The following is a 25,980-nucleotide window of genomic DNA, read 5'->3' as shown; positions in this document are numbered from 1 at the left end:
ATCCTGTCTCAATAAAAATAAATAAATATATAAAAATAAAAAAGTCAGCCTCAAGGCTAGTATCAAGGCTTCCTTCGCCCTTCCAAATACATCCACCATATAATGTACTATTGCTCAAAATTTATTTGATGGTGGAAAATCTCACTATGTATCATCCTTTCTAGAAAACAGGCTTTATCCCTTCTGTTTTCAGTGCCCACTTGCTCCACCACTTGGAACCAAAATTGGGAGTGTATATATGAGGGGTATGTTTCCGAAACACAAATAGTCTACTACTATGGCAATTTTTGGTAGGGTGAGCCTTGATTAGGGTATGAGCCTAAATTTTGTTTGTTTGTTTTGAGACGCAGTCTTGCTCTGTCGCCCAGGCTGGAGTGCAGTGGCACAATCTCGACTCACTGCAACCTCTGCCTCCTGGGTTCAAGCAATTCTCCCTGCCTTGGCCTCCCGAACAGCTGAGATTACAGGCGCCCACCACCACGCTCAGCTAATTTTTGTGTTTTTTTAAGTAGAGATGGGGTTTTGCCATGTTGGCCAGGCTGGTCTTGAACTCCTGACCTCAGGTGACCCCACCTCGGCCTCCCAAAGTGCTGGAATTACAGGCATGAGTCACTGCGCCTGGCCTGAGCCTAAAATTTGAGTTAGCAAAAATTTGAGATGGAAATTTAAAGATTACACTTCCAATGTTTTAATAGTGAAAGGATGATATTATATTGCCATCTTAAGAACAAAGTTATAAAACTATGGAAGAGTTTTTACTCATCATTGTTTTACAGTGCCACAGAAACAGGAAGTGGGTTGGTGGTTTTTTTTTTTTTTTCGGTGAATTTTGGATTGCATCAGGACTAGTGAATCATAAACTTTCTGCTCTGCTTCCTACCTCTTGATAGGTTTAGACAAGTTTGATCATAAACAAGCTTAGATCAAGTGAAGTTTTTCCCATATGCTAAACATATACTGACGTGACATACTTGTTGGAGAAATAATCAATAAAAGTGGTTTTAAAGCATTCTGTAAGTGAAAATAAAAAATACTATGCAAACATTACAGCTCGGGTGTATGCTGCTGGTAGTTTTATGGCACTGAAAACAAAAAAGGCCAAAGTCTTTGCAGCTGTGCACTGATTAATGAGAAAGGGATGAAAGAAATTTCCTTTCATGTCATAAACTGGGTGATTGTGATACTTGTTCGTTATGAAAGGGTTTTTTTGTTTTGTTTGTTTGTTTGTTTTGAGACAGGGTCTCATTCTCTCACGCAGGCTGGAGTGCAGTGGCACGATCTTCGCTTACTGCAACCTCCACTTCCCTGGGCTCAAGCGATCCTCCCACCTCAGCCTCCCAAGTAGTTGGAACTACAGGCGCACACCACCATGCCCGGCTAATTTTTTGTATTTTTTTTTGTAGAGATGGGGTTTCGCCATGTTACCCAGGCTGGTCTCAAACTCCTGGATTCAAGCGATCCACCTGCTTCAGCTTCGCAAAGTGCTGGGATTATAGGCATGAGCCACCGCGTCCAGTTGGGATTTTTAAAAGAACTTTTTCTATTAGAAGTTCCTAAACTTTAAACTTTAAAAGGTAGGAAACTGATATTTTTTAAAGCTCTGTATTTTGATGGGGACAATCAGAGCATCTATGATTTGCCCAACAATGCACAGATGCTAAAAGAAGTCCGAGAGGTTAAAATATGCTCCCTACCCTGGACAATTTTTCAATTTATTTATTTATTTTTTTGAGATGGGGTTTCGCTCCTGTTGCCCAGGCTGGAGTGCAATGGTGCGATCTCAGCTCACTGCAACCTCCACTGCCCGGGTTCAAGCGATTCTCCTGCCTCAGCCTCCCGAGTAGCTGGGATTGCAGGCATGCGCCACCCTGCCTGGCTAATTTTGTATTTTTAGTAGAGACGAGGTTTATCCATGTTGGTCAGGCTGGTCTTGAACTCCCGACCTCAGGTGATCTGCCCACCTCTGCCTCCCAAAGTGCTGGGATTACAGGTGTGAGCCACCGTGCCTGGCAATTTTCCAATTTTATTAGGCAATTATGTGTGTGCTGTAATAATTAGAGAGTATCAATATAAGCAGGGGCTGAATAGTAATGCATTTGATAAGTGCTACAGGTGCTCAGAGGAAAAAAAAATACATCAGAGTAACCTGGAAAAATCTGTCCAGGGAAGAAAATAGGAAACGGGGTAGGCATTTCCTATCCCATGGTTTCTAGAAAGTACCTGAGTAGAGAAGAACATCCCAGCATTCCAGGAGAGGTAAACAATTATCACATAAGTTGGTGAAAAGCTCTTTGAAATGTTATATGAAGTATCAAAATGGTCACTGAGGTCACCAGGCTTTTTCAAATATTAGTGTTTCTCAAGATTTGTCTTCTGAGACAGATGAGCTTTTCCCCCCTCCTATGCTATGAAGGTGGACTTGTGTGTTCATTCAGTTATACAGCAGGGGATACAGTTAATTGGTATATTGGGTGCCTGAAACCAGCCCTGAATGCATCCTCTTTCTGTGAGTAGTAGCCAATTGAGAGACTACAAAGAAAATCCTTAAACAGAAGTAAAGCAGGCTTTTACCACCATCAGGGGAAAAGGTCACATTAAAAAAAGGTTGCCAACCGGTTGGCAACTTTTTTTTTTCTTTTTTGAGATGGAGTCTCACTCTGTCGCCCAGGCTGAAGTGCAGTGGCACAATCTTGGCTCATGCAACCTCCGCCTCCTGGATTCAAGCGATTCTCCTGCCTCAGCCTCCTGAGTAGCTGGGATTACAGATGCCTGCCACCATGCCCAGCCAGTTTTTGTATTTTTACTAGGGGTTTCGCCATCTTGGCCAGGCTGGTCTCGAACTCCTGACCTCAAGGATCCCCCTGCCTCAGCTCCCACAAAGTGCTGGGACTACAGGCGTGTGCCCGGCCAGCTTTTTCTAACACTTAGCAGCAGCAACTGGCCCCCACCTCCCACCCACAAACCCAGGTCCCTAGGGGCACAGCTTCTTAGTATGTACTCTCTGAAACAACCCCATGTAGAAGCTCTTTCCAATAAGCTAAATAACGAACTCCTACTTAAACACCATTCTAATTTACACCTAAATCACACAAGCATCCTCCTTCTAAGAAGACATCATACTCGTTTTGAAAATGATTGCAAAATTCCCAAACTCGAAAAAAAAAACCAAAAACGGGCAAGTATCTGGCAATTGGATTATTGTCTCTAAGACCACTCATCCTTTCAGAGGTATCCAGCATTGGATCTTTGGCCTGGCTTCAACTTCCGAGTAACTAAGACGTGTCCCATTAACAGCCCTTCCTCCTTTTCTCTCCCCACCTTCACTCCAAAGGCAGCAAACTGTCCCTACCCGCCCGACCCACAGTTCCTTTGGGGGCAGCACAGATTTCCTGGCAGCCAGTCCCAGGGTCATTCGCTGCTGCTCTCCTGTGACCTCTAGACATTGCTCTCCTGGGCCACATAGGATTTGTTTGTTCTGTACAGGTAGGGATGTATGAAAAACTCGGTTATTATTGTTACTATTATTACTACTACTACTATAACATAATTATAAGCACTTACGTTCCAGACGCAGTAACTAAATACTGAACCTGAATTGGTTCCTATAAACCTCCTTAAAAAACAAACAAACATCTCAGTGAAGCAGGTACTAAACCTACCCCCACATCAAGGTGAGGACACCGAGGCACAGAGCAGTTAGGCAGCTTGCCAGGTCCCCGACTTTTTCTTTTTCTTTTCTTTCTTTCTTTTTTTTTTTTTTTGAGACGTAGTCTGGCTCTGTCACCCAGGCTGGAGTGCAGTGGTGGATCTCCACTCACTGCAACCTCCGCCTCCTGGGTTCAAGCGATTCTTGTGCCTCGGCCTCCCGAGTAGCTGGGATTACAGGCACCCGCCACCAAGCCCGGCTAATATTTTTAGTAGAGACGGGGTTTCGCCATGTAGGCCAAGCTGCTCTCGAATTCCTGACCTCAGGTGATCTACCTGCCTTGACCTCCCAAAGTGCTGGGAGCCACAGCGCCCGGCCTGGTCCCCGAGTTAATCTACGGCAGGCCGCGGTTCGAACGCCGCTAGTGTGAGCCGCGGGTCGCGTGGTGCCGGCCCAGAGAACCGCTCTCTCCCCGGACACCGCTCGCGTGGCTTCGCGCCCTAGGAAACTTGGATCTCTGGCGCCGCGGGCTACGTTCAGTGGGTGCCAGGGTGACACGTGACCGGCAGCGGGGGCGGGGCCTGCAGTGAGCCCCGCCCCGCCCAGTTAACAGACGGGCGCTCAGTGAGCTGTGAAGCTGTTGGAGGAGTTGGCGTCCGGGGAGCGAGGGCTATGGCCACCGTGCGGGAGAAGGCTGCTGCGCTGAATCTCTCGGCTCTTCACAGCCCCGCGCACAGGCCTCCCGGTAGGTGCCGAGGACCGCCACCCGGGATGGCGTGGGGCCGGCTGGGGTGCGCGGGCTGGGTCCCGGAGCGGGGCGGGCGGCGTAGGGCGTTCGGCCGCCTAAGCCTGGCAACGGCCGGCTGGGCGAGCCCCGCACAGCTGCGACCACTTGGCCAACGCCCCCGGCGAGCGGGCGGATCGGGTTCCTCTCTGGCTGGTGGGCTGCAGGCTGCCGACCCCGCCCGCACAACCCAGCTTCTTTCTGTCTACCCAAACTCTCACCTTCACCGCGCGTTGGTCTGTGCGCCCGCTAACGTGCCAAGCACGCGCCGTGGAGCCCCGGGATATGCTCCGCGGTGCTACCGGTGACAAGTGTGATATCTGGAATTTGTGTAGTTCTTTGCCCCCTGTCTCAACCACAAACCTTGACTGCACAGTATGGCCAGGGGCCGAGCGCCTCCCTTGCCCACTTTGTTCTCCAGACTGCTAGGAGTCAAGAGTCAGCTTGTCTCCTCAGACTCTTCCTGGGAGGGAGGAGAGGTTTATGTGAGTTCTACTGGCAGGAATTTGGCATAAAAGGTATTTATTAACACTCTATGTATAAGCCGTATTTTAGTGAATAGAAGTTTTTGGCTAAAAAAATAGTTACATGAAATTAGGAGAGAAGTTGGCAAATTCTGCCACTGGCTTAATCGTGTCTTTTGGGGGCAGTTGATTTAGGATCCTGGTTTCTTTAAATGTTCAAACACATGAGCAGAATCGGATATCACTTCTAAAATGCTGGTTATAGCAGATCTACAACTCAGTTAATAGGGGTGAGTCAGATAACTGTTAAGATATTCAGATAACACTTGGCTTTTTTTTTCTTTTGGTTAAGTTATAACTTACCCCCTTTCTGGAGCTCCAGTCTGGGATGTTGTAGGAATTGGTTCCCTTTCTGACAAAAGCCTTTCATTTGTAAAAACAATCACAGTGAAACTGTGATTCCTTCCTGTGGGTCAAATGGGTGCTTCTCAGTGGCCCCACTCTTGTGGTTGACTTACTAATGCTCCTTTTAATCTTCAAAATGCTAACGACAGATTATGATAGAGGACCATTTTTCACTTGTCCTTTTCTAAGAAACTTCATAATATTGACCTTAGTCTGCTCTCATGTAAGGGATCCAGATAAGCACATAGTGGCCACATTGAGAATGTCTCCTTGATTTACGTTGTGAAGAGAAGACAAATGCTAAGACATTTGGGAGTTTAAAACCAAATGATATTGAGAACAGTCTTGAGAAATCTTTTGGGCCCACTTACTCAGTGAAGGAAATTCCCAGATGTCACCTGCTTAAAATAAAAACATGGTACCCTGTTTTCTCTAATAGCTGAAATACCAATTCTGGAGCTTTGGGCATTTGTGAACAGGTTCTTAGATGGTGTAAGGAAGTATGTATTCAGAAATTAAGTAGATAACTATCAAAGGGAAGAGTTGAAGTGCTGGTTATCAGGAGTCAAAGGAAAGAAACCGCTGCCCTCGGCACACCAGCTGCAGTGGACAGAAAGGGACCGGCTGCTGTTCTCATTCGTTTTGCTTGCTACCGCTGGAATCCCGACCTGGTAACATTTGTTAGCCTTGCTTTCACCCTTTAGTTGCCTTGTCATAGTCCCAGTGAGCAAGGTAATGGGAGCACACGGTTCTTGGTTCTTTGCCATTCTCTTTCTGTGTGCTCTGGCAGGCAGCTTCGTACTTTTGTTTCTCCACCGATTAGTAACTCTCCCTTACCTTAAAGGGGCTGTAATGACCAGGGACCTGATTTATGTACAAGAAATGAGATCTGTATGCCAGTCTTAAGCGAGTACGTCAAAAACACTTGTCTTTTAATATAACAAACAAGAAAGTAGTCTGTTATCCTGTTATCCCTTTATACTGTAACCTAATTCTTTGAGTTTGCCTGGTATCACTTTTCCAGGGCGCTCAAAGTACTTCCCATATGCTGTCTCATTAATCTGTGTGAATTAAAGCAGGGACCAATGTCTGCTTTCGCTGATAATTCTCATAGATATTTTAAATTTTTTGTGTTGGTAGACACTTCTTTTACCTACCTGCACCCTTTTTTTCAGAGGCAATCACAGTCTTCAGCATGACACCTCTAATGCCAACTAGCAGGAAAATAAACTTTGGACTACCGGAACCAATATCCAGTAAAAGTGTTGTAATGTTGGGATCATAGTATAGAAAATTTTTCCACTCAGTCACAACTGTCCAGTTTTAACACCATAAACACAATTCTCTTTACATTTATTAATATTTTCATGAGATTTTGGTTACTATCCAACAAACGTCCTTTTTCTTTGTTGTCTTGACAATTCTTTGAGTAATATTTTAAAACCTCGTTTGAAAAAATCTGTCTTAAAATTCTCTTAAATCCTAAATGGTTTAGGATTTATAGATGTGTTATTTTCTGATGAAAAGTTAAATCCTCTGGTATGTGTCACATTTTGTCTTCTCATCTCCTGGTGGCCTTTATGTGATTGAATACTATTCAGAGCTTGACATCATCCAGGTAGTAGGAGTAAATAAAAGGTAAACTCCTAAGGTTGGGGACTGTGTCCTCTGAGTTCAGAGGAAGGAAGAGGAAGAAAGATACCTCCCTTTTCTTTCTACTTTTAAAATAAACTTAAAATTTTAGAATAGATTCACTAAATAGTATGGTCCATTTGTCATAATTAATGAACCAATATTGATACATATAATTATTAACTGAAGATTCCACACTTAGATTCCCTTGGTGTTTGCTTAATGTTCTCTTCCAGGATCCCATCCAAGATATTGTATTACATTGAGTTGTCATGTACTGAGTCTTGTAGACTATGACAGTTTCCTCCTCTTGTTTTTAGTGATACAATTTCTGGGCATTTTGTGAGACATTAAAATATTATCTCATGATCCTCGCAATGAGTAGAGAAGTGGAGTTAGCTCTGTTTTGCAACAGAAAAGTTAGGCAGTTTGCTCAAGATTGTGTTATTAGTAAATGAGGGACCCAACAATGGAACTCAGGTCCCTGTGACTGCAGAGTCCACACTGGTCTAATTCTTTGTAGTCACAGCACCTAGCACTGTGTCTGCTGTGTTAGCACAAGTTTCCATGTCTGAACAGTATTCAGTCAACCCAAGGTTTCTTAACCTTGGCACTAGTGACGCTTTCTTTGTTGTGGGGGCTGTCTGTGCATTGTAGGATGTTTAGTAGCATCCCTCTGCCCACTAGATGCCAGCAATACCCACACTCATTGTGATAATCAAAAATGTCTCCAGACATGGCCTGTGGGGGGTATAATCACCCATTGAGAACCACTGGGTTAACCTTTCTTTAAAAATTTTTTTTTATGAATGGGGTCTAGTGGCTCACATCTGTAATGCCAGCACTTTGGGAGGTTGAGGCAGGTGGATTATTCAAGGCCAGGAGTTTGAGACCAGCCTGGCCAATGCGATGAAACCCTATTTCTGCTAAAAAAAAAAAAAAATCCAAAAATTATCTGGGTGTAGTGGTGCACACCTGTAATCCCAGCTACTTGGGAGGTTGAGGCAGGAGAATCGCTTGAACCCGGGAGGCAGAGGTTGTGGTGAGCCAAGATCACACCACTGCACTCTAGCCTGGATGACAAAGTAATCCTCTGTCTCAAAAAAAAAAAAAAAGAAAAGAAAAGAAAAGAAAAACGAAAAAAAATAAGTTTTTTAGTAGTTAGCAATAATTAGCAACTGACAGATATTGATAACCAATTGTATTATATTGAGGCAATCTGTAAGGCAATTAAATAATTTAAATCTCTGTGAACTATTAGGAAATCTGAAAGAAATCGGGCACTAGCTCACCATCTCTTAAAAGTTTTATGGAGAAACATCAGCTGTCTGGATTCAGTTCCTTTTTTTTTTTTTTTTTTTAAGTCCAGTCTAAAGACCGAGAATGAAAAAAAAATTGTTATATGTTCATTAAGAGGTAGTGTGTTTTAGTAATTTTGTGTGTATGTTTACCTTACATTGGGATCCAATTTTATAATGTGTATATTGATCTACTTCTAAAGGTTTAATATAATCTTACTATTAGAAGTGATTATACAATTGTTTTCCCTTTAAATAGGTTTTCACAGTAGGCTGGGGTTGCTGACAAGGTGGATTATGGTTGATGCTGATTATCCCTAATTTTGGGGTAAATGTAATTTGTTGACATTTTTAAGGAATTGTTGTAACTTGATTATTTAGTGTGAATTCTTAGAAGCGAGGATGATTATTACTGAAGTTTAACTTTTACTGTTGGCAAATTTTTTATGGTAGAGTTCAAATACATGTGAAGGGCAGCTTTTGAAAAATAGCTATTGTTTTCAAGCAAATAAGGATGAGTCTGCTTGAAAAATGAAGGTTAACTAGCCTAGTTTTATATAGTGCTTAAGACTATGTGTTGTAGGCTAGATAATTAAATTATTTCTGAACCTCATTAGGCAACCTTCCAAAAGGTTTTGTATCTGGTACAGTAAAATTTGTCCAAATGCTTCCTTTCTTGCCTATGGATCTGCCATATTTGGTGTTCAGTGTCCTTATCTAAATGGAGGAAACATAGTTTCAGTCTTTACATTCCTATAATCAGTTTATTTAAAGACAGGATCTCACTTTGTCACCCAGGCTGGAGTACAATGATGCAATCATAGCCCACTGTAATCTTGAACTCCTGGCCTCAAGCAATCTTCCCGCGGTGGCCTTCCAAAGTCCTGGGATCAGAGGTATGAGCCACTGTGCCTGGCCTGGCAGCTTAGACCTGAAACTAACCTAAAATATTGTGTTCAACTATTTTATCAGTAGATGAAGAAACCTACTTACAGAGATTGTCTCTTATCCAGAGTTTTTATAGCTGATCTCTAAACTCTTTGATTCCATTTGTCCCATGATGCTTTTAGAAAATGTTTGACCAGGCTGGGCGTGGTGGCTCACACCTGTAATCCCAGCACTTCGGGAGGCTGAGGTGGGTGGATCACGAGGTCAGGAGTTCGAGACCATCCTGGCCAACATGGTGAAACCCTGTCGCTACTAAAAATACAAAAAAAAAAAAAAAAAAAAAAAAAATTAGCTGGACGTGGTAGTGGGTGCCTGTAATCCTACCTACTCAGGAGGCTGAGGCAGGAAAATCACTTGAACCAGGGAGTTGGAGGTTGCAGTGAGCCGAGATCGTGCCACTGCACTCCAGCCTGGTGACAGAGTGAGACACCATCTCAAAAGAAAAAGAAAAAAAAAAAGAAAATGCTTGACAAAATGTAAGGAAGCATCAAGATGTAGATAGTGATGGATTTCAAAAGGTTGTTTAGCTCATATGAAAGTGAGGTTTGAGGACAAGCTGAACCCTTAATTCTGATTGCAAGACTTAAAAAACATTCATTGTCTATTTCTGGTCTCTTAAATCCTGTTTAGAAATCACAGTAAGTCATCTTACTGGGCCATGATCTGCTATACCAATATTCATTTCAGCTTTTAGATGATGATAAATAAGTTTCAAACCAGTATGTGGGGGATATGTGTTCAACTGGTGAAGTCAGCATTTAAAAAAGCAGGTTATCCTGGTATGAGTTTTGGCACATTTACTTGTCAAGTCCAGGGTACGTTGTGTATGAAAGCGTCTGTATGAACATGAGCTAGTTTGGGTCTGTAGGTGGTGGTGCTTGAAGGGAAATTCCCCAGGATGCAATGGTTGGGAATTGATGGTCAGTGAGAACAGAGGGGACCTGTGAGGGCTGTATTGTATCATGCCTGGAGGACTCTGGAAGCCTGTGGTTCACAAGTGCCTACTATCCTGCTCTAATCAGTTCTTTAATCTTTTATACAGTGTTATTCAACCTGCAAAACCTCCTGATTTCCCACAAGTTAATATGGGGAAATTTATTCTTTACCTCTAATTATTCTGTGAAGATTAGCCGTTTCTACTCATTGAGGCCAACTACACCGCCCTCTTCAGCTGTCTTATTGATCTGTAATTAATAAGTGACTCAGCCTTATCATTTACGATTTGTATACTAACCTACTTGTAGCTCAAGTGTTAATGACTTATGTGTTTCATCTTTTTATTATAACTAGTCCAAAAGTCTGTCTCATTGGTTCTTAAAAGGCAGTCTGATCGAAGTATGAATCTTGCATGTCTTCCTTTTCCTGTCTTACCCTGTGTACTATGGTATTATTTATTACAGAATTTATGATATCCTGCCTTATTTTAAGAGTAGTGACTACTGTTTTTAAATAGCTTGATTAAGGGTTCTTAGTTTGTTTTATCTCTTGGCTCTCTTAAAGCTGTTTCACTTAATCCAAGTTTCCAGCGAAAGGTTAATGCTTAAACGACTTATCTGGTGGCTGACTTTTCATATATTTATATTTAAGTACTAGGAAAAACTAGTATGTATTTATTAGCTGCGTAACTGAGGGGAGGTTTAACTCACGGAGCCTCAGTTTCCTCAAAATAGGATTATTAATAATCATTTCGCAGAGAAGCTTATCAGAATTAAATGCGAGAAGACAGAGCCTGTCATAGTGTAAATACTCAAATGTTAGCTATTAATAATAAAGATTTGAAAAGTTAAGCAGAAATTGTTTATTTAAATCTTATTTATAATCTCTGGTATTTTAGGAAGTTAAGAATATTAGTCGCTCACAATGTTTAGGCATTGTGACTGGAAACAGTACAACTACTCCTGAGTTCTGCATACCAGGAATGACGTGGACTTACTTTGAGATTCCATCAGATTCCTCATTCTTGTCCTGTTCAACAGAGACTAAATACTGTACCAAGAGTAAGTCTAATTACAGCTTGATTTATTTAGTCAGTTCTCCATAATTCAGTTCCTGAAACAGCTCACATTATATTTGGAAGACTGGCAACAATTCCTTCCATCTTTGTTTAGTACTGGCTCGTGAAATATCTTCAAATTTAAAATACAATTTTGACAATTAAAAACAATCTCGCTCACTTTGTGAGGCTGAGGCGGGAGGTTCACGAGGTCAGGAGATCGAGACTATCCTGGCTAATACGGTGAAATCCCGTCTCTACTGAAAAACAATACAAAAAATTAGCCAGGCATGGTGGTGGGCACCTGTAGTCCCAGCTACTCGGGAGGCTGAGGCAGGAGAATGGCGTGAACCCAGGAGGCGGAGCTTGCAGTGAGCCAAGATCATGCCACTGCACTCCAGCCTGGGCGACGAGCAAGTAGGTAGTAAATTACCCATCTACTTTTAGTATTAGAAATATACAAACAAACAATAAAGGGCTGTGTGTTTGTGTATATGCTATTAATTTTCACTATAAAGATGTTTAAATTGCTAGTAGCTACAGAATTATGCTACAAGTGAAATCAGTGTAGTGGTTCAGTGTACTCCTTGTATTTATTGCAACATAAGAGATGAATTTCAAATGACCCACTTATAATTTATGGCTCTAGTGCACTAAGAGGAGTTGTTTGTTTGTTTGTTTATTAGAGGGAGTCTTCCTTTGTTGTCCAGGTTGAAGTGCAGTGGCACTGTCTCAGCTCACTGCAACCTCTGTCTCCCACCTTCAAGCAATTCTGTCTCAGCCTCCTGAGTAGCTGGAATTACAGATGCCTGACACCATGCCTGGCCAATTTTTGTATTTTTAGTAGAGAGGACGTTTCACTATCTTCAGCAGGCTGTAAAGGAGTTTTAATAATGTCCTTCAGGAGCTTATCTTATGCTTTCATCATCTTACACATTCTATTTTGCCTAAAAAAGTAGGAAGATAATTTCAAGTAGCAATTTCTTTAATTATAATTTCCTTTTTTCCTTACCATTGTACTCATGCATATGGTTTTCCTTTTTAGAGTATCTTAAAGGAAGTAATAACTTCAACCTCTCTGCCAAAATATCGTAAAAATAAAGGAAGTAACAAACTAAACATAAATGGGGCTTAAATTAGGATTGCTGAGTTTTCAGAGGATCACTAAAAAGTGTAACACGTTAAAGGGGAGGGAGAGAAGAACTCTTTATGAAAGGAAAAAAGGGAGAGAGCCAGCCAGCCACCAAGTGGGTGATTCGCTGTAATCCATTCCATCGGTTTTCAAAAGCCCAAGACCTGATTTCTTTCCTATTGATTTCCAAATATCTGCCAATTACAATGAGGAAAAATATAGGATATTTTTGAAAGTTTGTTTTTCTCCTTTTGTGTTTGGCAAAAATCTTGCTTTACTTCTGTGCGTACTGTCTTTGCAATAGGTCATAAGCTCCTATAGGGTAGGAACCAAATTGTTACTTTACCCTGCATACAAAGTGTTTAACTCATAAGCCTGCATCATAGGAGGCTTTAAAAATATTAGTTTATTCCTGCAGTGATTTTGTGTGTGTGTGTGTGTGTGTGTGTACACAGTCATGCATAGTGTAGTGACAGGGATATGTACTGAGAAATGTATTGTCTGGTAATTTCATTGTTGTGCAAACATCATAGAGTGTAGTTCCACAAACCTTGATGGTATAGCCTGCTACACACCTAGGCTATGTGGGATAGCCTGTTGCTTCTAGGCCACAAACATGCAGAGCTGTACTGAATGCTGTAAGCAGTTGTAACACAATGATAAGTACTTGTGTATCTAAACATAGAAAAGGTACAGCAAGAGCTAGAAACAGGGATTTTTAAGCTCCATTGTAATTATGTAGGACCACTGTTATATGTGGTACATTGTTGACAGAAATGTTGTTTTGTGGCGCGTGACTGTGTGTGTGTGTGTGTGTATGACTCATAAGTGCTTCAAAGTCATATAAAACATGAGCCAAGTCCCAGTACTACCTCTTTCAATATAATATCTGGAAGTGCTATGTAACCTCTGTGACTCTGTTTTCCATCTCTCAAATGGAAACGATACCTACCTCACAGGTTGCTATTGAAGATTAGATAATTTACATAAGGCATGTAATAGAATTCTTGTACATAACTGGTAACTGCCACAAGGTCCTACTTGATGTGTCCTCCTAACTCCCAGTCTCAAACGCCAGCCCCTCTCCCTCCGTGATCTAACTTCCTGTTCTTCTTTCCCTCCCCACACCACTCTGGCTGTGCTGACCTCCCTCCTGTCCTACCAGAGCACACTCCCACCTCAGGGTATGTGCTCTTTCCCCAGATGTCTGCACAGCTTGCTTCTTGGTTTTACTTGAGTTTCCGCTCAGGTATAACCTTATCACACAGGTCTTTCCTGACATCCCATTTAAAGTAGCATTCCTTATCTTATCTAGCTTTATTGTTCTCCTCAGCACTGATCTAACACGTATGGATTGTCTTCCTACAAAGTCTTAAGTTTCTGGGAACAGGGATCTTATTTTGCTTACTGTTGTATCTTAGCATATAGAACAGTATTTGGCATATAATAAGTACCATATTTTTTAATGAATTGCTATTAAAGCAGTATTTCAATAAGCTACCCTCATAGTTGCTCCTTATCAATAACTTTGGAAATTACTACATTTTTGTCTAAGGATTGCTTAAACCTTATTACAAATGAACAAGGTACCAAATCCCAGTTTCTCTATGATTTTTCTCCTAGGTTTCAGTGTAGCTCAGAAGCCATTTGGAGCCACATATGTATGGAGCAGCATCATAAACACTCTTCAAACACAAGTGGAAGTGAAAAAACGAAGGCACCGTTTAAAACGGCACAATGACTGCTTTGTTGGTTCAGAAGCTGTGGATGTCATTTTTTCTCACCTAATTCAGAATAAGTATTTTGGTGATGTAGATATTCCTCGGGCCAAAGTGGTGAGAGTCTGTCAAGCACTTATGGACTACAAAGTATTTGAAGCAATTCCAACCAAAGTCTTTGGAAAAGACAAAAAACCTACATTTGAAGATAGTAGTTGCAGCCTTTATAGATTCACCACAATACCTAACCAAGACAGTCAGTTAGGCAAAGAGAACAAACTATGTTCACCTTCCAGGTTGGTCTATAATGTTAGATTATCACGGGGATATTGACAGGATTTTGTCTACCTTTTTATGAGATGCCAACTGGCTTTATATTAGCTTTTTAGCAGTAAATGTGGCTAAAATATGGGTCTGTGGGTAAATTTGATAAAGTGCGACGAAATTGTGTTAACTTTATTGGGTATCTCCTAGTCATACTTTATATTTAGCAGAAGCAGTCAACAACACTTTGATTTTCCTGCTTCAGGTTATAGTTACAGTGTAAAAAATGTTTTCATACCACTTGGTATGAGAACATAGCGAAGGCAGGCAGAGAGAAACCCAGACTGAGGTGGGAGAGAAGAAGGAATCATTTAAAGGGAAACTGGGGAGACAGAATTGTGGAATCCAGTGATTGAAATGGATGTGGGTGATAATGCATAATGAACTTATAGCTATTTGTCATGAAGTAAGCCAACTTTACCTTTTCCCCTTTGTTACCCTCAGCTAAACTGTGCAGTGGTGACACAGAGGTATAGTTGAAGCTCTTATAATTCAGATCTGACGAGGCAGGGTCTTACTCTCTCACCCAGACTGGAGTGCAGTGGTGTGATCTCAGCTCACTGCATCGTCTGCCTCTTGGGCTCAAGCAACCCTCCCACCCTGGCCTCCCAGTAGCTGGGACTACGGGCATACACCACCATGCCTGGCTAATTCTTTTTCTTTTCTTTTTCTGTGGAGACAGAATCCCATTATGGTTCGAGACCAGGCTAGTCTGAAACTCCTGGGCTCAAGTGATCTTCCCATCTTGGCCTCCTAAAGTGTTGGAATAATTAGAAGCATAAGCCACTGCGCCTGGCCCATGTTTACATGTTTTAACCCAATCTAAAACATGATAAAATGTACCTCTTTGTGTAGAAAGGAAATATGAGGATAAAGTAAGGCACGGTCAACACTTTCAGATGCAGGTTCACACACTTTATCTGAAATCTTTGGGTCTGGATGCATTTAGGAATTTGGAACTTTGGAGCATTTAGAAAAGTTATGTTGTACATATATATGGTTCAACATCCCTAGAGGCATCTGGGACAACATCTGGTAATCAAGCATTATGATATTTCTGTGGTAAACAAAAGAATATACTACCGGGATAAATTAAAGCTATTATAGTCTCGGGACAGGTTTTGTCACTATATGAGCTCTAAATAGACCTTTGATTTTCAAAGCTTTTTGGGTTTTAGAATTGCAGGTAAAGGGCTGTGGATCTGTATTTAGAAATTCTTTGGTGGAGAATTTCTCCACCAAAGAATGCCCCACAAAGAGATAACTGATCAAACCAGTACGCATAATGAAGTTCAGTTATGTTTGATTGCATTTTTAAACTGGCGACTAAGATTTTAGTCATCGAATCACTTAAATCTAAGAAAATGTTCAAAGGAGAACAGAATATGCTTGAGAAAGAAGGTGGGTGTTTTTATAATTTATTCTACTCTTAGAATTTGGATTTGTTGTGGTTTTGCTCTGAAATGCATAACTCTGTAGAAAACTCTTAGCTCTCAAATACTAAAATATTTCTGTGGGCTTAGTAAATGTTCATTTCTGAAATAAATTCATTTTAGGTATGCAGATGCATTATTTAAGTCATCTGATATCAAATCAGCCAGTTTAGAGGACCTGTGGGAAAATCTGAGTTTAAAGCCTGCCAACTCCCCTCATGTAAATATCTCTGCAACCTTGTCTCCACAAGGTAAGCTAAAGATGAAGCAAAGTAAGAAGTAGAAGACTAACTTCAAAGTTATTTAAAATTTTTAAATGTTAACCTTTATTAGATTTTACATATTCAAAGTACAGAGAAAGAGTACACTATGTATTAAAGCTGTTTATGTTAAATTTTAACAGAAGTCTATTATCTTTAACAAATAGATCAGTGTTAGAACTCTTGAACACTGACTTTTGTCCGATCAGCTGGCAAAGGTTCAGATCTGAGATGTTTTGCATGCAGATTTGTATTGAAAATATGCTTTCAGATATTTCTTTTCCTAAGATTTTATTAGGTCAAATAAAAGTTGAAAATTACATTAAAACGTTAACAGAATTCTTCAGTTCTTCCTTGTCTGCGGCAATGGAATATAGTTTAATGACTTTAATTTCCACCTTTCCCCCATTCCAGTTGTGGAAACCCTGAGTGGAATAATCTGCAGCCAATAGTTTCAAACAAGTTTTTAGCTTGAATGAATCATTCTTTCTTCCAAAGTCCTTATTAACATGTTACATGACTTGATCTCTTATCTCTGACAGATTGCTTTTTACAGTACAAAGAATGAAAAGAATTCCTGTTGTCCAAAGCCTATTCTCCTACACTCTAAACAAATCTTGGATTGTTTTACTTTGTTATAAGAAAGCACTTCATAAGGTTGACTTTTTCTTTCTTTTTGGCCACAAATTTTACTAGCTTAGACCTGCTTAGAAAAATATTATGGTGAGCATATAGTAACTATTGTTACTTTTCACCTTGTCATTTTTCCTGTGTAGTTATTAATGAAGTGTGGCAAGAAGAAACAATTGGGCGTCTACTACAACTTGTAGATCTTCCACTTCTTGACTCCTTATTGAAACAGCAAGAGGCTGTACCTAAAGTTCCTCAATCTAAGAGGCAGTCCGACATGGTCAACAGCAGTAACTATCTGGATCGAGGGATTCTCAAGGCTTATAGTGACTCTCAGTATGTGGAAATACATATAATAATTTGAGTGTGTTTGTAGGTAGATTGAGAGAATGGTTTTAAGATAATCTGTTCTATTCTTTTTTCTATAGGATCAGATAAGCATTGTTAATATTACCAGTATTTGAGAATGTGAAGAACAAAATGACATTAGTCAAAATTAGAAAAAGATTTGTTTCATTTTTCATATTCATTTTTGTTTCACATGTAACTTGTACATTAAGTGAAAAAAATGATTATGCTTTAGCTTCTTATCTTTGTTAAAATGTAGAGCTGTCTGAACTCTTTAAGATTTCTCAAAGGGACCTGGTAGAAACAGATTTGACAGATTCTTGAGATCCTTTGATCACGTATCTAGAATGTCTGTTACATATGTATTTAGTTAACTAGTTGTATTAAAGAAATACAATAAGGCGGGGTGCGGTGGCCCACGCCTGTAATCCCAGCACTTTGGGAGGCCGAGGTGGTTGGATCACTTAAGGTCAGGAGTTCGAGACCAGCCTGGCCAACATGATAAAACCCCGACTCTACTAAAAATACAAAAATTAGCCAGGGATGGTGGCACATAATCCCAGCTACTTGGGAGGCTGTGGCAGGAAAATCACTTGAACTTGGGAGGTGGAGGTTGCAGTGAGCCGAGATCATGCTGCTGCATTCCAGCCTGGGTGACAGAGTGAGACTCTGTCTTAGAAAAAACAAAACAATGAAAGTAACTCTCTCATTCCAGTTACTACTCTCTTGAATATGAATCCTAAGGTTTGAAGGCTTAACTTTAGATGCTGAGGGAATTAAGACTTTTTTTCCTTAAGGAAGAGTTCTGCATTACTCATAACTTTGAGGCTCTTCTATAAAAATTATTGAAGGTTAAAATAAGTTATTGGATTTTTCTAGCTTAATTTTTTATTATTTTGCCTTAGCAGATAGTGTTCCAGTCTAGTTAAGGGGATGAAAATGTTTGAAAGGAATACAATTACATTTTTAGTACTTCACTAATTCTACGTTCCAAAGAACTATTAATACTATAAACAGTTGAATGCCAAAAGGCAGCTTAAAGCCTTATATGAAAAAGTTAATCCCAACATATGTGTTACTGAATTCTGCAGAGAAAACACATTTCTATAACCTAAAGGAACGTGAAACATTTTGTAATTACTAAATTCTTTTTTTTTTTTTTTTTTTTTTTTGAGATAGAGTCTTCCTCTGTCACCCAGGCTGGAGTGCAGTGGCATGATCTCAGCTCACTGCAACCTCCGCCTCCTGGGTTCAAGCGATTCTTCTGCCTCAGCCTCCCAAATAGCTGGAACTACAGGTGCGCGCCACCACGCCTGGCTGATTTTTGTATTTTTAGTAGAGATGGGGTTTCACCATATTGGCCAGGCTGGTCTTGAACTCCTGACCTTGTGATCTGCCCACGTTGGCCTCCCAAAGTGCTGGGATTACAGGCGTGAGCCACTGTGTCCGGCCTTATAATTATTAATTTTTATATACAAAATCAGAATTTGTGTTAGAAGTGACCTTAAAGATCATCTTATCATATAAAGTTGAAGCTGATGTCGAGAGAGGTGAAATGACCTGCCTGAGATACCTCACCTGGCTGAATTAGTTGTCCGGAGTCCATGGCAGTATGGCAGTAGAGGACATGATTGAATGCTTTTTAACAATAGATAGATAGATAGATAGATAGATAGATAGATAGATAGATAGATAGATAGATAGATAGATATAAAAAATGGAATATTAAAAGTTTGCTACTTTATTTCTTGAAATTAACATTTTTCTGAAGTTACTCAGCAGGATTTTACTGTAGATGATAATTGATATTTGATTATTTTGTTGGTTTGTTTTTTGAGATGAGGTCTCGCTCTGTTGCCCAGGCTGGAGTGCAGTGGCACAATCTCGGCTCACTGCAGCCTCTGCATTCTGGGTTCAAACAATTCTCCCACCTCAGCCTTCCGAGTGTCTTGGATGACAGGGGCACACCACCATGCCCAGCTAATTTCTGCGTTTTTAGTAGAGACGGGATTTCACCATGTTGGCCCGGCTCGTCTCGAACTCCTGACCTCATGTGATCCACCTGGCTCGGCCTCCCAAAGTGCTGGGATTACAGGCGTGAGCCACCGCGCCAGGCCTGATGTGTAATTATTTTGAAACATTTGAAACTTTTCTGTCCTAGCTAAAGGGAGAGCTAATAGATCATACAGAGCTCTGAAGTAAGCAACACTGTGTTGGAGAAATATTGGCCCAGAACTCAGATCTGGGATCTAGTCCTGCCTGAGGCCTGAGCAAGTAACTTGGAGTTTCTGGGTCTCCATTGTAAATGTGAAGAGCAAGAGCAGAGTTTGAATTTGTATGCTCTTTTCACCTCTGTATTGTGGTGGAGAGTTTGTTTTCGTGAAAAAGGAAAAAATAAAGGGAAAACATTAAACTGAACTTGTAAATGTGATACATGATCTAGCTACATATTAAAAAGAGCTATACATATCTTTTAAGCTCATGTAGAAATTTATCCTGATGGCATGAAATAGCTAGTGAATTAGGTACCATGTGTATATTTGTTATTCTTTGCCTTTTAAATAATCTTTCCCTCTCCCGTATAGGGAAGATGAGTGGCTCTCTGCAGCAATTGACTGTTTGGAATACCTTCCAGACCAGATGGTGGTGGAAATAAGCAGAAGCTTTCCTGAGCAACCAGACCGAACAGACTTAGTGAAAGAACTTCTGTTTGATGCCATTGGCAGATATTACAGTAGTAGGGAACCTCTGTTAAATCACTTATCTGACGTTCATAATGGAATTGCAGAACTCTTAGGTAAGTAAGATCTAATTGGATGCTAGCATTTATCTTTTGGAGGAAACAAGAAAAAGTTAGTTCTCAAACTGAACCAAAATAGTACTACTACAAGCTGGGAGTGGATCTGGATTAATTCATGGAAAGTTTGTTTGTTCAAAAACTTCTAGAGGTCATTTGGAAAGAGGCTTTAACAAGCTCTAAAGTTATGCAGAAACTTCTGGTTACCCAGGAGCATAATGCTGCTCTCATTCACCGGAAGCTTAAGCATAAAGCAGCAATTCTCTTCTTTTAGAAGAGTTACCAGCACCACCATTACTGCCCGTTCAGTCTCTTCAAAATGGCAGACTCTCTGCTTTGTCTCTCTACCAATGAGCTGCATAATTTGTTGGAAACAAATTGGAGGTTTCAGAAAATTCCCCCTATTTTTCTCAAGTAAAATTGGATATGTGAGTTTTGTACACATGGTATACTCCCAAATGTACTGAATTAATGAAAAACAGAATGGGATTTTATCCACAAAGCTGAGAGTTAGATTTAATGCCCGAAGATATTATATGACAGGGACTTAGGGTGTTAGTTGCCAATTTGAGAACAAGCTGCCTTTATGGTATCCACCATCATTGTTAATTCCTAGTCTTGCTTTTGCTTTTGGAAATAATTTTGAATAAGTGCACATTTTAACTCAAACTATAACTTGAGTTTTGTTCCCTTTAATATAGTCATATTTGGTCAATTAAAAGCAGTTTTTTCTTTTGGCTAAAGTGAATGGGAAGACGGAAATAGCTTTAGAAGCTACCCAGCTCCTTCTAAAGCTTTTAGATTTCCAAAATAGAGAAGAATTTAGAAGACTGCTGTATTTCATGGCTGTTGCAGCAAATCCTTCTGAGTTTAAATTACAGAAAGAAGTAAGTCTTTTGTTTAACTGTTAGTTGTATTTAATATCCTTAATAAATTATAGATTAAGTATTAGATTATTCCATCTTCAGCATCAAGTATGCTGAAATGGATAATAGCTATTAATATTTAATATTCTCTTTTATATTAAACTTGTGTCTTCAATATATACTATTGGATATATTTGTTTTATTTTTATAGAGTGACAACCGAATGGTTGTGAAAAGGATATTCTCGAAAGCTATTGTTGACAATAAAAATTTATCCAAAGGCAAAACAGATCTTCTGGTACTCTTTTTAATGGATCATCAGAAAGATGTTTTTAAGGTAAAATTGTGAAAGTAGTTAAATTGAGCTTATGTAATAGATCACTAGATTAAAATGCATTTGGATAATGTCCCATGTCCCTTCTTTTTCTTAAGATTCCTGGAACTCTACATAAAATTGTAAGTGTTAAGCTTATGGCCATACAGAACGGAAGAGATCCAAATAGAGATGCAGGTAATCTGAGAAATATTGTTTTCATGATCTTCCAAAGACAAATTTCAGGTGTTTTTTGAAAATGTTTTGCTATAAGTAGTTGGACTTTAATTTCAACCAAATTTAAAACATTCTCCTCAGAGTAATTCAGACTAAGCAACTTGACAAGGGTTAGAAAGTCAGCGGTGCTTACCATCTTTAGTGCATATTACAAAATGGGGAAGAAAAACATAAAGACAAGAATATTGCTTGATTTTTTTTGGTTAAATATGAGGAATTGAGTCATTAACTGAACTTTTTACTTTTAAACTTTAAGGATATATTTATTGCCAGAGAATTGATCAACGTGACTATTCCAACAATACGCAGAAGACAACCAAAGATGAGCTGTTGAATTTACTAAAAACTATTGATGAGGATTCAAAACTTTCTGCCAAAGAGAAGAAAAAATTGCTAGGTCAATTCTATAAGTGTCACCCAGACATCTTTATTGAGCATTTTGGAGACTGAGTTTTTAATGTCTGTATATAAGTTGTGTATTTTAAGAATAAATTATGTATCCTAAATATCCAATCACATTTGTAAGCTTGGAAGCTCTAAATATGAAACTGTACTTAATAAAAATTTTTTTGTATAACTTTGTGTGTCAGAAGCTGAGTATTAATCATATGGTGTATCGCTGTTAAGTACTTAAGTGAGTTGATTTATAATTACTGTGCTCAATGCTTTATAGAACATAATATTTAGATGTTATGACATTGCAGTGTTTGTATAAGAAAGCATTAAACAGTAAAGAAAACGATAATTACATGTTAATAGGAATGGGGTTTGTGTTTTGAAAGGTACTCCCTAAAGATGCAAGATAGAAACTTAGGCTATGATAAAAAGAATTTGCTAATTACCTTAAGTTGTAGACAAATCAGAAATCAGACTGTCCTAATGCTTCCAAAAACACAATTTTTAAAGCTTATTATGGAAAATTTCAAACATATAAAAGTGGAGAAAATAGAGTAATGAACTCTTGCTTGTACCCATTAACTAACAGTGACAACTGCCAACTCATGGACAGTCTTGTTTAATCTATACCCTGACTCATTCCTCACTCACCCCAGCAAATTTCAGATATCATATTTCAGCTATAAAATGTTGGTGTGCATGACAAAAAGGACATTAAAAAAACAACCATGATACCATTGTCATTCACATAAACCTACAACTCCTTAATATCAGGTTTGCAGTTAGTGTTGAAATCTTATGATGATCTCAAATGATTTTGACAGTTTATTCAAATGGAGATTCAAATGTCCATAAATTGCACCTGGTTGATGTGTGTAAGTTTCTCTTTAAAAATCTGTAAGTTCTGGGCCGGGCGCAGTGGCTCAAGCCTGTAATCCCAGCACATTGGGAGTCCAAGGCGGGCGGGCCACGAGGTCAGGAGATCGAGACCATCCTGGCTAACATGGTGAAACCCCGTCTCTACTAAAAAAAAAAAAAAATACAAAAAATTAGCCGAGCATGGTGGCGGGCGCCTGTAGTCCCAGCTACCTGGAAGCCTGAGGCAGGAGAGTGGTGTGAACCTGGGAGGCAGAGCTTGTAGTGAGCCGAGATCATGCCACTGCACTCCAGCCTGGGCAATAGAGCGAGACTCTGTTTCAAAAAACAAAAAATCTGTAAATTCTGTAATCCCAGCACTTTGGGAGGCTAAGGCGGGCGGATCACGAGGTCAGGAGATCGAGACCATCCTGGCTAACATGGTGAAACCTCGTCTTTACTAAAAAAAAAAAAAAAAAAAAACCACACACACACACAAAAAAAAATTAGTTGGGTATGGTGGCAGGCACCTGTAGTCCCAGCTACTTGGGAGGCTGAGGCAGGAGAATGGTGTGAACCTGGGAAGCAGAGCTTGCAGTGAGCTGAGATGCACCACTGCACTCCATCCTGGATGATAGAGTGAGACTCCATCTCAAAAAAAAAAAAATCTTCGGCCACTCGCCGTGGCTCACGCCTGTAATCCTAGCACTTTGGGAGGCTGAGATGGACGGATCACGAGGTCAAGAGATCGAGACCATCCTCGCCAACATGGTGAAAGCCCGTCTCTCCTAAAAATACAAAAATTAGTCGGGCGTGGGGGCACGCACCTGTGGTCCCAGCTACTCGGGAGGCTGAGGCAGGAGAATCCCTTGAACCCAGGAGACAGAGGTTGCCGTGAGCCGAGATTGCACCACTGCACTCCAGCCTGGTGACAGAGCAAGACTCTGTCTCAAAAAAAAAAAAGTAAGTTCTCCTTTCTCCTTCCACCCTTCTCATATCTTTGTCTTTTTGTCTGTCTGTGTGTCTGTCTCTATTGTTAAATAAACTTGGTCAGTTGTTCTTGCGTTTTCCTCAGTCTGAATTTTTTTGATGACAAGTCTGGGCTGTCCTTTATCACGTTCCTTTGTATCCTATAGTTCTCGTAAACTGGGCATTAGAGCTAAAGTTTTTAATACCTTTTTAACTAAGTTAATGATTATGTGGCATGAGTGCACTGTGAAGATATACAGGTGACCTTTCAACACCAGAAATTTGAACTGTGCAGGTCCACTTACACTAGGAATTTTTTTTTTTTTTTTTTTAGGCATAGTCTCGCTCTGTGGCCCAGGCTGGAGTGCAGTGGCGCGATCTCGGCTCACTGCAAGCTCCGCCTCCCAGGTTCACGCCATTCTCCTGCCTCAGCCTCCTGGGTAGCTGAGACCACGGGCACCCGCCACCACGCCCGGCTAATTTTTTGTATTTTTAGTAGAGATGGGATTTAAATTTAAATTGAGGAGCATCAATTAAGAAAGTACAGAGACCACCCTGTAGCATAAAGAGTGGAATGGACTACAGCAAGCAGAGATGTGACAAGAGGGATCCCGTGTGTCCAGGGGCAGTAGCCGACCTCTAGAGTGGCTGCCACCTTTCTCCCTCCAAGTCCTATGTCCTTGCAGTGAACTCCCTTTACCTTAAGGTAATTTGAATTTCCAGTGCTTGCAGCCAAAGATCAAAATGGAATGTGTCTATATATAGTTTTTGAATATTGAAACAGTACATAACATTACAAGATTACAAGTGAAATATCCCAAATTAAATCAGTGATTTTGGTACTGTTGCAGTATCCTCTCCAGGTGAAACTTGAGTGTATTCATTCACTTGCTCCTAACCAAGTGAAAATTGGTCATATTAATTTTTTTTTTTTTTTTTTTTTTGAGATGTAGTTTCACTCTGTTACCCAGGCTGGAGTGCAGGGGTGCAATCTCTGCTCACTGCAACCTCCACCTCCCAGGTTCAAGTGATTCTTCTGCCTCAGCCTCCCCAGGAGCTGGGATTACAGGTGCCTGCCACCATGCCCAGCTAATTTTTGTATTTTTAGTACAGACGGGGTTTCGCCATGTTGGCCAGGCTGGTCTTGAACCCCTGACCTCAGGTGATCCGCCCGCCTCGACCTCCCTAAGTGTCAGGATTACAGGCGTGAGCCATTAAGCCCGGCCATATTAATCTTTTAAGGAAGGTAAGGGAGGTGGTTCTAGCCTGCTTTCCCAGAGAAGCTTTTAAAACTTGTCTGGCATCACGCCCCAGAGTTTTGGATAATAGTTTTCCAACCCCTGCCCCTGAGATTGCAAGTTGTACTCACTGCTGAAAAACATTGGAGACTTTATGGTATGAGTCTAGACTCAGAAGAACTGCATGTTTTCTTTGCAGGTCTTAACAGTTCCATTTAGTTGAGTATCTTAAGGGTTTTTGGTGTTTTTTCCTCCAAAAAAGGGAATCTTCACCTGAGAACTGTTTTTGTCTTTTTCTTTTTTAAAGCAAAAAGACTTTAATATGCAAGTCAGTAAATGGTTTGAGGGTCTTGTATTGCACTCGGCCTTCAATACGTTAGCAATAACTACCCACATGTGATCTATTTAGCAGTGTTTGAAAACAGCAATTTCACTCCAACTGCTTTGTTGCTTTTTTTTTTTTTTTTTTTTGAGACGGAGTCTCGGTCTGTCTCCAGGATGGAGTGCAGTGGCGCTATCTCAGCTCACTGTATCCTCCGCCTCCTGGATTCAAGCGATTCTCCTGCCTCAGCCTCCCGAATAGCTGGGACTACAAGCGCGCGCCACCACGCCCAGCTAATTTTCGTATTTTTGGTAGAGACAGGGTTTCACCATGTTGGCCAGGATGGTCTCGATTTCTTGACCTCATGATCCGCCCGCTTCGGCCTCTCAAAGTGCTGGGATTACAGGCGTGAGCCGCTGCGCCCGGCCCAACTTTTTTAAAAACAGCCAAAATGAGAGAAGGGGAATAAACTTCGTGTAGCTACAAAGAGGATGGCATAATTAAATTTCAAAGAACGGACGGGGAAGGTTTCCGATGCAGTTGCTTCGTATTTCTTCTTTTGACTGACCCGCGCCTTCTCCGCCTCCCTTTCTCCTCCCGTCACCCATCCCAGGGACTGGGATGTGGCCGCGCCCTCCGCCTTTCCGTATGGAAACATGGCGCCTCCCTGCGTGGGGCGGGCTATCCCCAGCTTCGAGCCACAGCCCGCTGAGACTCATCGGCGGGCACTCGGCCGCTCCTCTTACGTTTCCGTACGGAAAAATGGCGCCTCGCTGCGTTGAGCGGGCCACTCTTGGCTCGGAGCCACTGCCCACGGAGCCCCCTCAGCGGTCATCGGCCACGCTTTCCACCGCTCCCTGAAGAAACATGGCGCCGCCCAGCTGCGAGTCACCGCTTACTGAACCCCTTCGGCAAGCAGGGGAAAGAACCGCCTGCCTTTCCGTACGAAGACATGGCGCTGCCCTATATTGG

The 25,980-nt window shown here is 40.9% G+C and overlaps 1 protein-coding gene across 5 annotated transcripts; it reads left to right on the top strand.

Annotated features, from left to right (window-relative positions):
• The first annotated feature begins 4,279 nt into the window (after nucleotides 1–4,279).
• Nucleotides 4,280–21,805, top strand: DEPDC7 (DEP domain containing 7). Of its 5 annotated transcripts, XM_074013990.1 has the most exons (10): nucleotides 4,280–4,391; nucleotides 13,926–14,316; nucleotides 15,901–16,028; nucleotides 16,580–16,694; nucleotides 16,814–17,003; nucleotides 19,601–19,812; nucleotides 20,557–20,699; nucleotides 20,890–21,015; nucleotides 21,111–21,189; nucleotides 21,485–21,805. In XM_074013990.1, exons 5-10 carry the CDS (start codon nucleotides 16,945–16,947, stop codon nucleotides 21,676–21,678), a joined length of 813 nt encoding a protein of 270 aa, XP_073870091.1. In that variant the 5' UTR covers nucleotides 4,280–4,391; nucleotides 13,926–14,316; nucleotides 15,901–16,028; nucleotides 16,580–16,694; nucleotides 16,814–16,944; the 3' UTR covers nucleotides 21,679–21,805. The 5 variants fall into 5 exon arrangements, with proteins under 5 accessions (XP_073870091.1, XP_005578319.3, XP_073870090.1 ...); XM_005578262.4 differs by lacking the exon at nucleotides 16,580–16,694; XM_065528332.2 differs by lacking the exons at nucleotides 4,280–4,391; nucleotides 16,580–16,694 and adding an exon at nucleotides 9,365–11,174.
• The last annotated feature ends 4,175 nt before the right edge of the window (nucleotides 21,806–25,980 follow it).

The sequence above is a fragment of the Macaca fascicularis genome, chromosome 14 (assembly GCF_037993035.2).
Source record: "Macaca fascicularis isolate 582-1 chromosome 14, T2T-MFA8v1.1".
Classification (NCBI taxonomy): domain Eukaryota; kingdom Metazoa; phylum Chordata; class Mammalia; order Primates; family Cercopithecidae; genus Macaca; species Macaca fascicularis.
Note: the sequence above shows the minus strand (reverse complement) of the source record. Positions and strands in the feature narration are given on the sequence as shown.

What these genes read in the sequence shown, in the direction of transcription:
- DEPDC7 (XM_065528332.2), top strand. Translation starts at nt 11,096, where the DNA reads ATGACGTGGACTTACTTTGAGATTCCATCAGATTCCTCATTCTTGTCC. An exon ending in TGGAATTGCAGAACTCTTAG is followed by an intron (nt 19,813 to 20,556) that starts GTAAGTAAGATC and finishes TTTTGGCTAAAG; the next exon opens with TGAATGGGAAGACGGAAATA. An exon ending in AGATCCAAATAGAGATGCAG is followed by an intron (nt 21,190 to 21,484) that starts GTAATCTGAGAA and finishes TTAAACTTTAAG; the next exon opens with GATATATTTATTGCCAGAGA.